Here is a 13,310-nt window from a genome sequence, read left to right on the forward strand (position 1 = left end):
TTGGTGTTCAATGTTAGCTAGGACAAAAAGGGTTATCCAAATTAGTTTAATGTTGTAATAGTGTACAACAGATTTATCTGTATAGAGTGAGATTGTGTGTCAGTCTCTTGAGGGCAAATTGATGTCTCGGGTCTGGGGTGGGAGGGGCTCTGCTGGTTTACAGGTGAGTTGTACTTTATGTATGAGTGCTAAATATTCTCCAATACGGTTTCTTCTACTTTTAGTTGTAATATTTGTTGGTTATGGAGCCTGTTATCAAGATTAGTTTTATTTGGATTAAGATGTGACTGTGATCTTTTGTGTTGATCCCTTTATTAGTAAAGAGTGTTATTAGGTGATTGGTGATATAAGTGGTCCTCATTACACTTCATAATGCTACACTTAAAAGGACTACAGGATAGGGAAAGGTCAGAATTTCAGCCATGTCAAAAAGAATAGTTTTCTTGCAGTTCACAGTCGGTCATATTTAATCCTATTTCGTGGCAGAGAACTGCACTCTTGAAACCTAGCATAGTGTCCACTGAAGGACTGGAAGCAGTGGTCGCAACGTCTCTCATTAAGATCGTCAGAAAAAAGGAATTTCATCATTGAAACGGTATGGGGTTACAAAAAGTCAGAATTTAAGCTGTTTCTTGAATCTGACTCATTTGGACACGAGTAAAGCCTGAGAGGCAGAACTTTCCATAATTTAGATCCCAAAAGCCTGAAAGAAGGCCCTCCTGGCTTTTCAGACCCTAGGTTGACAGGCGAGGTTCATGCTAGCTGATCTGAGAGTCATAAATGGATAACAGGGTACAATCTGCTTGCTAAGGAGAGCAGGGCCTGTATTGTGAAAAGTGCGGAACACTGAACATAGAGCTTTGAATTTTATTCATTGTACTACTGCCATCAAATGTAGATCTTTTGGATGAGAGGAAACTGGGTGGTGTTTGGTGATGTAAAATAGCAGGCGGGCAGTGGCCTTCTGAGTCGTCTGTAGATGCTTCTTCAAGTTCATTGTGATGCTCTAGTATAGCACATTTCCATAGTCTAGGTGGGAGTTGATAATAGCCTGGATCAGAGTTTTTTGGGTGTCAAGAGACCGATTATAGATCATTTTTTTAGGCTTCTAAACTGGCCGAAGCAGCAGGGCTGACAGTTTACTGACTTTGTTCTCGATCCTCAGTCTTTCATCAAACCAGACCCCAAGGTTTTTGATCGTAGGTTTAGGGAAGTGAAGTGGGCCTAATGTGACAGGCCGACAGTACAGAGACCAGAGGATGGTTCCCCACAATCATCAGCTCAGTTTTCAGGTCCGTCAAATCGGCTACTGCAGATAGGCAGCTTTTAAGTTTGTCCACGCCTTTGCCCTTGTTAGGGCAAGGGCAGACTTTCATCCTTTCCCAATACTCGTAATTTTAACCCCAAGGTAGACTTAGGGGTGCACTTAAGTCAATAATAAAATACCTCTTCTCTACAGTTTTATCTTCCTGAATTATATTTTGCTGGTGGTTGTGGTCCTGAACAATGCAGTTCACTATACTCCCTGCACCTCAACTGTCACTTCTCAGCATCACAGTGTTACGTCCTTCCCACAATTAACTGACACAAGATACATGTGCACACTTCAAAAAGTGAGGAAAGTTTGGAACCCTCAAGCATGTAGATACCTATGAGCAAGCCCTTACCACCCTAAGAACAGCTATCAACGCACTAGAATCCACATACCAACACAGCCGACTCACCTTGCACTAACTCAATTCCCTGCACCAACCCACATTTAATCAGACCTCTCCACCAATGACTTTAAGCCTACATCTCCGCAACCAAAAAAAAAAAATCATCAGCAACTCAGTTATTGGTGCCTGTTGGACTTTTGCTTATGCAGGGTCATCCCCAGACTTTTTTGCCTCCTGCCTCCTATATTTTTCTGACATGTTGCTGTTGGCTTTTCAACTCTGAGCACTTTACCACTGCTAACCAGTGCTAAAGTGCATATGCTCTCCTGTTTAAATTGTATGTAAGTGGTTCATCCATGATTGGCATATTTGAATTACTAGTAAGTCCCTAGTAATGTGCACTAGAGGTGCCAGGGCCTGTAAATCAAATACTACTAGTGGGCCTGCAGCACTGGTTGTGCCACCCACATAAGTAGTTCTGTAATCATGTCTCAGACCTGCCACTGCAGTGTCTGTGTGTGTATTTTTACACTGTAAATTCGACTTGGCAAGTGTACCCACTTGCCAGGCCTAAACCTTCCCTTTTCTTACATGTAAGGCACCCCTAAGGTAGGCCCTAGGTAGCCCCAAGGGCAGGGTGCAGTGTATGGATAAGGTAGGACATATAGTAATGTGGTTTATATGTCCTGACAGTGAAAAACTGCCAATTTCGTTTTCACTGTTGCAAGGTCTGTCTCTCTCTCATAGGATAATATGGGGGCTACCTTTAAATATGATTAAAGTGTAGATTCCCCTAGAGAGTAGATGGACAGGTGGAGTTTGGGATCCCTGAACTCACAATTTAAAAATACATCTTTTAGTAAAGTTGATTTTGAGATTGTGCGTTTGAAAATGCCACTTTTAGAAAGTGAGCATTTTCTTGCTTAAACCATTCTGTGACTCTGCCTTGTTTGTGGATTCCCTGTCTGGGTCAGTTTGACAGTTGGGTTGTTTTTCACCTCACACCAGACAGTGACACAAAGGGAGCTGGGGTGTGATCTGCATTTCCTGATTAGCCATCTCTGCTAGGAGGGAGGGGTGGAGTGGTCACTCTCATCTGAAAGGACTGTGCCTGCCTCTGACAATGCTGTCTCCAGCCCCCTGGTGTGTGTCTGAGGCCTTGCCTGGGCAAGGCAGGATTTCACAAGAAGGTGTGAGTCCCCTTTGAAGAAAGGTGACTTCAAAGACTAAAATGGGTATAAGAAGGGCACCCAAACTTACAAACTTTAGAAACACTTCTGGAATCAAGGGGAACCTCTGCCTGGAGAAGAGCTGATCGCTGAGGAACAAGTGCTGCCCTGCCTGTGACTGTGCTTTGTGGAGCTTTCCTGCAGTGCTGCTTCTGCCAGAGTAAGAGGGCAAAGACTGGACTTTGTGTGCCTTCCATCTTGAAGAAGAAATCTCCAAGGGCTTGATGTAGAGCTTGCCTCCTGTTGTTGAAGTCTCAGGGATAGCAAAGACTTCTTCCTGCCAGCACCTGGAGTCTCTGGAGAGACCCCTACTCTGCTCTGTGGTGCCCTTCCAGTTCCTGGGACCCTGAAAGGAGAGGCTGGCAGCCTAAGGACAAAAATACACGCACCGAGCGCCGTGCGGAGAAAAGATCGACGCGAATCCGATCGCGGCTGAGAAATCGACGCGACGCCGGCTCCGCAGCTGAGAAACGACGCCGCAGGAAACGCGACCGGAGAATCGACGCCCGGAGCAGGAGAAACGACGCGCAGCATCGCTGACGAAGGCTGAGAGATCGCAACCTGCGCCGCGGGACTTTCGGACCGTCGCGTGGCTGGCTGTTTCGACGCGCATCGCCGTGCCGAGTTGTTTTCGACGCATATAACCGTGCAGGGTTATTTTCGACGCACACCGCCCGTGCGGGGTTATTTTTGACGCAAACCAGGTACATTTACACGCTAGCAGCGCTAGTGTGTTGTTACAACTACCTAAAGACTCTTTTTATTTTAAACCTTTAAAAAATCATAACTTGACTTGTGTATGTTGGATTTTTGTCGTTTTGGTCTTGTTTTGTCTAGATAAATATTTCCTATTTTTCTAAACTGGTGTTGTGTCATTTTGTAGTGTTTTCATTAAGTTACTGTGTGTGTTGGTACAAATACTTTACGCCCAGCACTCTGAGGTTAAGCCTACTGCTCTGCCAAGCTACCAAGGGGGTAAGCAGGGGTTAGCTGAGGGTGATTCTCTTTTATCCTAACTAGAGTGAGGGTCCTTGCTTGAACAGGGGGTAACCTGACTGTCAACCAAAGACCCCATTTCTAACATTGGTGACCAGCGGTCGGGATTTGGACTTGTATTTGTACTTGACATACAGTAATTAAGTGTACACTACTGTTTTGATCTCAGACCACTACGTGACCACATACTACTTGTCTTGTGATTCTGCTTTTTGTTCTCTGATGTCCTCCTGGAAGTATTGATGATATTTTTGGACTTTGTTTTTTGGTTGTGAAGCCTTTTCAGAAATGGAAGTCAATTTCTGGCACCTATCTATGTATAAAAAGTGGCAGCTTAAAGCATTCTGCATGGAAAGGGGACTGGCTGTGAACAAGGAATCCAGAAGGGAGGATCTTGAGTCAGCCCTGTTTCAGGATGAATTGAAACGTTGTCAGGCAACACCACCAAATGAGTCTGAGGAGGATAACTACTCTGAGGAGGAGGACTACTCCAAAGAGGAGGGCAGTGGCCCTGAGGAGGGAACAGAAAGAGATGATAGGCTCCTAGCTCGAATCCGGAGTCTGGAAGAGCTTAAGAGGGCCGAGGAGAAGAGAGCCTTAGTCCTGGCAGAAAGGAGGAGGGACTTAGAGATTAAAAAAATGATTTATGCTTACGAGCTTAAATTGAAAGAGCTGGAAGTCATGAGGGCTGAGTCCAGCTGGAATGGTGGCAGCAACAATTGTATATCCAGTGATGCTGCAGAAGTACACATGCCCAGAGAGGTGGTGCCCTACTTGAAGGAGGGAGTTAACACACGCCAGGAGGTTCAGGGGTATGAGGTAGCTCCAGTGATGCACAGGGTCCCTGAGGTGGATTGGGGAACTGGCATGGGGAATCATATTCCTACTGGTGGGAGGGACACTCTACTGACTCTAGTTGAGAGTGACAGGGAGAGGGGTTCCCCCCAGGTAGAAGTCCTGGTTATGGAGTGTGAAGACATCCCAGAAGAGTGTGGGTTGAGTGTCAGGGACAGTCAGGTACTGTCTCACCAGTCTCAGGAGGTTGATGTGGGGTGCTTTGTCAAAGCAGAGTCACTGGATGGTTGGGTGAAGGGTACTTTGGTTAATTCATGTGAGGGGCTGAGTGATGTAATTGCTGGAGAGCATATGTCTAGTCCTTATTTTCCAGAGCTATGCCAACACCAGGTGGAGTGTGAGTTCTCTGACCCCAGGGAGCTTACAATGGAGGCAGACTTCTGGGTGAGTACCAGAGAGTCTGAAGAGGCATTTGGGGGTGCTCCTGAGAGGAGTGGTCTAGGTAGTTCCCAACCAGGTGAGGTAGGGAAGGATTGTAGTGTCCCAGGTAGGTCCCAGTGTAGTGGGATGGGTGAGGGACCCCATTTCCAGTCTCAGAGGAGAGGGAATGGGGATGGGTTGAGGCCCAAGGTGCCCGAGATCCGGTCCCAGGTCCTGGAGGGTTCCCTGCGGGAACCCCAGGAGGGGAGCCTAGCCTGTACCATAGGGCCATCTGTTGAGGGAGACCCCACAGTGTCAGGAGAACTTGGGGGGGCGGCTGTAGCCAGCGTCCCACCAGTTCTGGTGTCTGGCAGTACCACTCCTAGTGAGGGGTTGCAGAAGTCCAGACAGAGGGTTGAGAGGGGGTTGCGGACCCCAGTGGAGAACCTGGAGGGTCAGGGGTCAGCTCTGAGTGCAGAGCCCCCCAGGAATGACCTTGGTGAGACCATTTCTGGGCTGGGGGGAATCCAGACTCTGTCAGATGGGCAGAGGTCAGGAGACCTGCGCCAGCCAGACTCTTGTATGGCCCTTGGGGAAAGTGTTTCCCTTGTGGGGGGTAGGTGTGCCCCCCAGGAAGTCCTGGTGTGCCAGGCAATGATTCAACCGCAGGATGGTGACTCTGGGTTGAATGATCAGGTTCAGGGGGTAAACTCTGACCTGATGGGGGGTAAATGTGCTCCCAAGGAAGTCCTGGTGTGCCAGGCAATGGTTCAACCGCAGGGTGGTGACTCTGGGTTGAATGATCAGGTTCAGGGGGTAAACTCTGACCTGATAGGGGGTAAGTGTGCTCCCAAGGAAGTCCTGGTGTGCCAGGCAGTGGTTCAACCGCAGGGTGGTGACCCTGGGTTGGATGACCAGGTTCAGAGGGTAAACTCTGACCTGGTAGGGGGTAGGTATGCCCCCCAGGAAGTCCTGGGTTGCCAGGCAGTGATCCAGTCTGTGGGTACAGACCCTGGATTGGGAGGCCAGGTTAAGGGTGTCCCCCCTGACCTGGAGGAAGGGGCTACTGCTAACAGTGCCCCTACCATGTTGTCTTCTGGGGGGGCCGCTCCTAGTTGGGTGGTTCAGGACCCCAGAAGAGAGGGCAGGGGGAGGGAAGCCTCACCCCTGGCCCTGGTCCAACCTGAAGGTACAGACCCCAGGTTGGAGGATCAGTTGCAGGTTAACATCCCTGCACTGATGGAAGAATTGTGCAGGACTGCTCCTACAAGCACCCTGACAGTTTTTGACTCTGGGGGTGCCGCTTCTGCAGGGAGGGTACAGAGCCCCAGAGGGGAGGACCAGGGTCAGGTTGTCATCCCTGACCTGGTGGAAGAGAGAGTGGTCAAAGGGTGCCAGGCACCTGGGGCTACCACCCCCCACTCTCCACAGTCACAGTGGTTAGAGAGGCCTGAGGTCGGGCTCTCATCCCTGACAGTTGTCTGGGGACACTGTGGCTTGCTGTCCTGGTGGACAGAGTTGCCCCTGGGGGGGGAAGGACGAAAGTCACACCCCAGGGGTGGAGTGGGCAACACCATTGTGTTGGCCCTGGTGGTACTATCTGCCCATTGCAATACATCTGTGAGCAAAGTAAAGTTAGGTGTTGCACAGATGGTGTCTGTAGATGTGGAGAAGGGTTCCCCATGGGTTAGCTTAGTGGGCCCTGAGAGTATGGACAGAGGGATCCAACTGGAGTCAGGAAGGCGTAGAACTGGAACATGCCCCTGCTGTTGTGGGCCTGGGTCCTTGTTCTATCGCCCCAATCAGGGAAGTACATCAAGGTATTGATTGTTCTCCCCTGGCTTTAGGCTGGTAGGGGGTCGTGTTGGACTTTTGCTTATGCAGGGTCATCCCCAGACTTTTTTGCCTCCTGCCTCCTATATTTTTCTGACATGTTGCTGTTGGCTTTTCAACTCTGAGCACTTTACCACTGCTAACCAGTGCTAAAGTGCATATGCTCTCCTGTTTAAATTGTATGTAAGTGGTTCATCCATGATTGGCATATTTGAATTACTAGTAAGTCCCTAGTAATGTGCACTAGAGGTGCCAGGGCCTGTAAATCAAATACTACTAGTGGGCCTGCAGCACTGGTTGTGCCACCCACATAAGTAGTTCTGTAATCATGTCTCAGACCTGCCACTGCAGTGTCTGTGTGTGTATTTTTACACTGTAAATTCGACTTGGCAAGTGTACCCACTTGCCAGGCCTAAACCTTCCCTTTTCTTACATGTAAGGCACCCCTAAGGTAGGCCCTAGGTAGCCCCAAGGGCAGGGTGCAGTGTATGGATAAGGTAGGACATATAGTAATGTGGTTTATATGTCCTGACAGTGAAAAACTGCCAATTTCGTTTTCACTGTTGCAAGGTCTGTCTCTCTCTCATAGGATAATATGGGGGCTACCTTTAAATATGATTAAAGTGTAGATTCCCCTAGAGAGTAGATGGACAGGTGGAGTTTGGGATCCCTGAACTCACAATTTAAAAATACATCTTTTAGTAAAGTTGATTTTGAGATTGTGCGTTTGAAAATGCCACTTTTAGAAAGTGAGCATTTTCTTGCTTAAACCATTCTGTGACTCTGCCTTGTTTGTGGATTCCCTGTCTGGGTCAGTTTGACAGTTGGGTTGTTTTTCACCTCACACCAGACAGTGACACAAAGGGAGCTGGGGTGTGATCTGCATTTCCTGATTAGCCATCTCTGCTAGGAGGGAGGGGTGGAGTGGTCACTCTCATCTGAAAGGACTGTGCCTGCCTCTGACAATGCTGTCTCCAGCCCCCTGGTGTGTGTCTGAGGCCTTGCCTGGGCAAGGCAGGATTTCACAAGAAGGTGTGAGTCCCCTTTGAAGAAAGGTGACTTCAAAGACTAAAATGGGTATAAGAAGGGCACCCAAACTTACAAACTTTAGAAACACTTCTGGAATCAAGGGGAACCTCTGCCTGGAGAAGAGCTGATCGCTGAGGAACAAGTGCTGCCCTGCCTGTGACTGTGCTTTGTGGAGCTTTCCTGCAGTGCTGCTTCTGCCAGAGTAAGAGGGCAAAGACTGGACTTTGTGTGCCTTCCATCTTGAAGAAGAAATCTCCAAGGGCTTGATGTAGAGCTTGCCTCCTGTTGTTGAAGTCTCAGGGATAGCAAAGACTTCTTCCTGCCAGCACCTGGAGTCTCTGGAGAGACCCCTACTCTGCTCTGTGGTGCCCTTCCAGTTCCTGGGACCCTGAAAGGAGAGGCTGGCAGCCTAAGGACAAAAATACACGCACCGAGCGCCGTGCGGAGAAAAGATCGACGCGAATCCGATCGCGGCTGAGAAATCGACGCGACGCCGGCTCCGCAGCTGAGAAACGACGCCGCAGGAAACGCGACCGGAGAATCGACGCCCGGAGCAGGAGAAACGACGCGCAGCATCGCTGACGAAGGCTGAGAGATCGCAACCTGCGCCGCGGGACTTTCGGACCGTCGCGTGGCTGGCTGTTTCGACGCGCATCGCCGTGCCGAGTTGTTTTCGACGCATATAACCGTGCAGGGTTATTTTCGACGCACACCGCCCGTGCGGGGTTATTTTTGACGCAAACCAGGTACATTTACACGCTAGCAGCGCTAGTGTGTTGTTACAACTACCTAAAGACTCTTTTTATTTTAAACCTTTAAAAAATCATAACTTGACTTGTGTATGTTGGATTTTTGTCGTTTTGGTCTTGTTTTGTCTAGATAAATATTTCCTATTTTTCTAAACTGGTGTTGTGTCATTTTGTAGTGTTTTCATTAAGTTACTGTGTGTGTTGGTACAAATACTTTACGCCCAGCACTCTGAGGTTAAGCCTACTGCTCTGCCAAGCTACCAAGGGGGTAAGCAGGGGTTAGCTGAGGGTGATTCTCTTTTATCCTAACTAGAGTGAGGGTCCTTGCTTGAACAGGGGGTAACCTGACTGTCAACCAAAGACCCCATTTCTAACAGTGCCAATCATATGCTGAAACAATCCTGCCTATCTTTAGACACTGTCTTCTCTGATAAAAACAGCGCTTATCACGCCTCTTTGCCCAGCTATCTACTTGTCTTTCAGTTCTCCATCCCGAAAATGCTTGAACTCCGAGTATTCAATCAGATCAACCACTGTCCTTCATCCTCCATTCTATTCAAATCTCTACAGGCTTTTTTTCACCTCCTTTGAGGCTGCCGATATACTTGTCACCTCAACTAAAATCTCCTCTCACCTTTAACAGTAGTATAAAGCATGATCTGCCCTCGCACCATGCGAGCAACTATTGCCTCCCTTGGCATCACCAGTGCAGTGCTGTCTTACCAGATATTCACCCTTTTTTCCCTACCAACACCAAGCTGGTTTGCTGTCGACCATCGAACATGGTACAGTCTCACCAAACTGGTTTTGATACAGTAGACACCAGATCTCTTTTGTATTTTCCTCCATGTCTTTCAGAGTATACCCCCCACACCTTTTGAAGACTGTACTCAGCCAGCTGCAGTCTTCTTAACCACACTGTGCCCTCCTCTGATTAAGTTCCTACAACGTACTTGGACCTAGGGGCTGGTTTGCCCTCCCTGTGAAACTCCAGGCATAGAATTTACTTCCCAAATGGCTCGCTGACCTTTGACCTCTGACCCCTGATCTCTCATAGTTTATGGCTAATCTAAATGTGTATTCTATATATTTTTCTATGTATCATTCTGTGACTATCTATACCTGTCTCATTTCTCATCAGCCATGTTTCTGCACGAGAGTTTGTCAGAAATTACTTTTTCTTGTAATAAAATCAATAAAGGGGATGAATCTAAAAGGAAATTTACATGAAAAACATTTAATTGCCTGAGCAAACAGATTATGACAGGTAAAAGAGAAGCTATTCCAGCTAATTCTCTTGATTTTCAGGTTTCATTTCTCGTGTAAGGAAAGGAATAGAGTGTACTCGTGAGAGAGTTGCCCTAGTACAATTGATTTTTTTTCAGAGAAAATATGATGTCAGATCTTTATTAAAGCTATCCCTCCTCTTGAACAAAGAAAGGAACAAGGAAGAAAGAGGATGCATTTTATTGCACGTTCGAACAAGTAAATACAGGAGTTGCTTTAGTTGATATAATGCTCCCGCGTAGTTCTGAACCACAAGTATTGGAGTATTTCCTAAATTCTCTTCCTAACTGTTGCTAAAGTATTAGACTATTGCCTACCCCCCAATAAATATATGGCGTATTGTGTTGTCAAATGTTCCCTGACCACAGCCATCCGCAGTGCAGCCAGTTGAACTTTCTTGGTGCCATTTCAGTCTTGGTGAAGTATGCTCCTATTAATAGATTTCCAGGGCTGCTTTCAATTCCCACCCCATTGTAGTCTGTGAGTCCTTAAACGTATAGTTGGTACCCGCTCTACCAAGATCAAGACACGTTCCCCTTCAGCTCCTTCTGTCAGTGACACTGTGATGATTTTTAATTTTCAAACATCCCTAGTGTCTAACACAGTTGCAGAGAACTAAACAATGTATTCCCTTGTTAGTAGACAGGGTGACTTCTTCGCGGCAAAACTATAGCGTGGGGATTATGACCATTGAAATTGGGGCAGGGAGGTGAGTTGTATTGAGAGGGACTCACATATATCTCAATTTCTGTGAAAACTCAAGCCACCTAAAACCCCTTCAGCTCTGCCAGTCATACACTTGGCATAAACTTACAAACTGAGTAGGCAATTACGGAGCCAGGCTTTCATTTAGTATGTCACAGATTTCCCAGAGTGCGATATGGTTGCACCTGTGATATGTGTACCTGCTGGGCCGACATTGTTATTAACTGATCTAGCATTAGTGTGTTTTCCGAGGTCTGATTACTTCAATAGGTAATCATTCATTAACACAATACAATACGTACATAGAAATTATATAAATAAAGTTACCACTGGCTGGTTGTAGAAGTTGTCATCCGGAATCCAATATTTCTTAGTAAAATGATAGAGTTTGTGAATCTAGATCCGGAAAGTATCCTGGAAAAAGATTGGCTAATCTGTTCGAATTGTGTTTGCCTTTGATTTTAGTTTTAAAATGTAAACCCATTTGAACTTCTTGTTCTGCACGCCTGATGCTTCTTTTTCCCTTCTAGAAACATAAAGAGTGACCGAGCCACTCCAGAAGAAATAGCTTCATACTACAAGCAGTATGTAAAAGTGATGGGACTGCAAAGGAACTTTGTTGAAAACACATACATCACCTCTGTTACAAAACTTTGTCGGAACCAGGAAGACGACCAGCCTGAAATCCCTCCTCCACAAACCCTGCAAATTGACCCTGAAGCAGAGTCTGAGTCTCTGATCAAGAGGAACTGGGAAGTGTGTGGTTACCAAAGAGCAGCCGATGGGTCTCACTTGCCATTCTGCCTCTTTGCTGAGAGTGTGGCCCTGGCCACTGGAACGTTTGATTCTCCTGCCAGACTAGATGTTGAGGGAGAAGATTTGCCTTTTGTCTACCACTCTTTGAATGAGTTTGAAGTTGCCATTAGCAAAGGGAAGTTGTGTGGCAACACCGACCATGTCTTGATTGTAGGAGCTGGACTCACTGCAGCTGATGCTGTACTGTGTGCCTACAACAATAAACTGCCTGTAATGCACGTTTTCCGCAGAAATGCCAATGACTCCAATCTTATATTCAAGCAACTTCCAAAAAACCTATATCCAGAGTACCACAAGGTCTATCACATGATGTGCACTCAGTCGTACACCACTGCTACTCATCTGCATTCGACGTACATCAGCTATCCAGAGCACTGTGTGCTTTCCTTAATGCCAGATAAGAAGTGTATGTTGCAGGGTGCCTCTGGCTTGAAGATTTTGAAAATCTGTGCTGCCTTAATATTGATAGGATCTCACCCTAATCTGTTTTTTCTTAAAGAGCAAGGGCGAAGTATAGGTCATATACCAAATCAGCCAATCTCTTGCAAAGGAAACCCTGTTCATATCAACCCTTACACATATGAAGCCACAAAGGAGCCAAACCTATTTGCCTTGGGCCCCTTGGTTGGGGACAATTTTATACGATTCTTGAAGGGTGGGGCGCTGGGCATCACCCGATGCCTGAAGGTAAGGCAGAACAAGAAGAAACTTCTCAATGTTGAGAGAGAGGATGTGGACGGTATTGCCTAAAGGTCAAGCAACCTGTGCTTTCTACATGCTTAGCCTGTAGTAAGTGTTCTCAGTGAATGCTAATTTAATTGGTTTAAACTGCTGCAGTACAGAAGTTTGTTATTAGCTCTGTTGCCTGGCAACGGGAACGCTTTTAAAAAGCTGCACTTTTAGTTCATAGAAGGAGCATCCCATGCGAAAAACCATGAAGCAAATTCACTAACGTTGACTTTTAATTTTGTATTTTACTCCACTGAAACATAATATAAATTCTGAAAAGTAAAGTATGTTGGCAGAAAATAAACCTGTTTTTTAAAGAGCCTCTTAAACCTTCATTTCCCCGATGCAATTATTCTATCTTTTTTTTAGAATGCCACACAGGGAGCGAACTGTATTATTAATCCATATCAAATATATTATGAGAGAGGATATGGTGCTTTAAAGTTTTATTTCCTCTCCATCAGCGTTTTTTTGGATTCCCCTTTTTAGGCCTTGGTTACAGACGGCTTATATATCTGCTGTCCAGACCTGTAGTTTTAGCTGTACATAGAGTGGATTTTGTGTCAGTCCTTTGCTCATGATTAAATGGATATATTTGTTTATCTCAGTTGTCTTCTCTTAAGTCAATAACTTTCCTATTTATTCTTGTGTTTGGCCCACCCAGGAACATTTCAATCCAACGGTATTCTTAATGGTTGACTTCTATCCTTCCATTGTTGACATAACTGGTATTCAGGGAATGTGTTTTTTTTTTTCTTCTTTTCTTTAAGCACTCCAGGGAAGTCCATGTGTTTTCTTGCTCTCTCCCCACGTGATGATTGCCCTTCACTTTGCCCTTGGCTAGCCTAGTTGCTTTCACCTTACCCCCAGTTTTCTGTTACACCCCTGCCCTCCCATCCTGCTTTTTCTTATATCACCACTCTCCCACACTTGCTTCTCTGCTGCTCCCCTCCAGCTCCTTGCGACTTTCACTGCCCCTTCCCACTTCATTTTGTAAAACGTTTTTCTCCCGCTGCACTATTTGTGGATGTCCAATTTAAAAGGCCTTTTACACATTTCGAGGA

At 46.4% G+C, this 13,310-nt stretch overlaps 1 protein-coding gene across 2 annotated transcripts in view; it reads left to right on the forward strand.

Moving 5' to 3' along the window:
- OSGIN2 (oxidative stress induced growth inhibitor family member 2) overlaps positions 1-12,566 on the forward strand; it is a 125,644-nt gene extending 113,078 nt beyond the window's left edge. For both annotated transcript variants that reach the window (XM_069220447.1, XM_069220446.1), the window contains one exon: positions 11,232-12,566. In XM_069220447.1, the coding sequence (XP_069076548.1) occupies positions 11,232-12,267 (1,036 nt within the window). In that variant the 3' untranslated portion in view covers positions 12,268-12,566. The remainder of the gene's footprint in view (positions 1-11,231) is intronic.
- The last annotated feature ends 744 nt before the right edge of the window (positions 12,567-13,310 follow it).

This window comes from Pleurodeles waltl, chromosome 2_2, assembly GCF_031143425.1.
Source record: "Pleurodeles waltl isolate 20211129_DDA chromosome 2_2, aPleWal1.hap1.20221129, whole genome shotgun sequence".
Taxonomy (NCBI): domain Eukaryota; kingdom Metazoa; phylum Chordata; class Amphibia; order Caudata; family Salamandridae; genus Pleurodeles; species Pleurodeles waltl.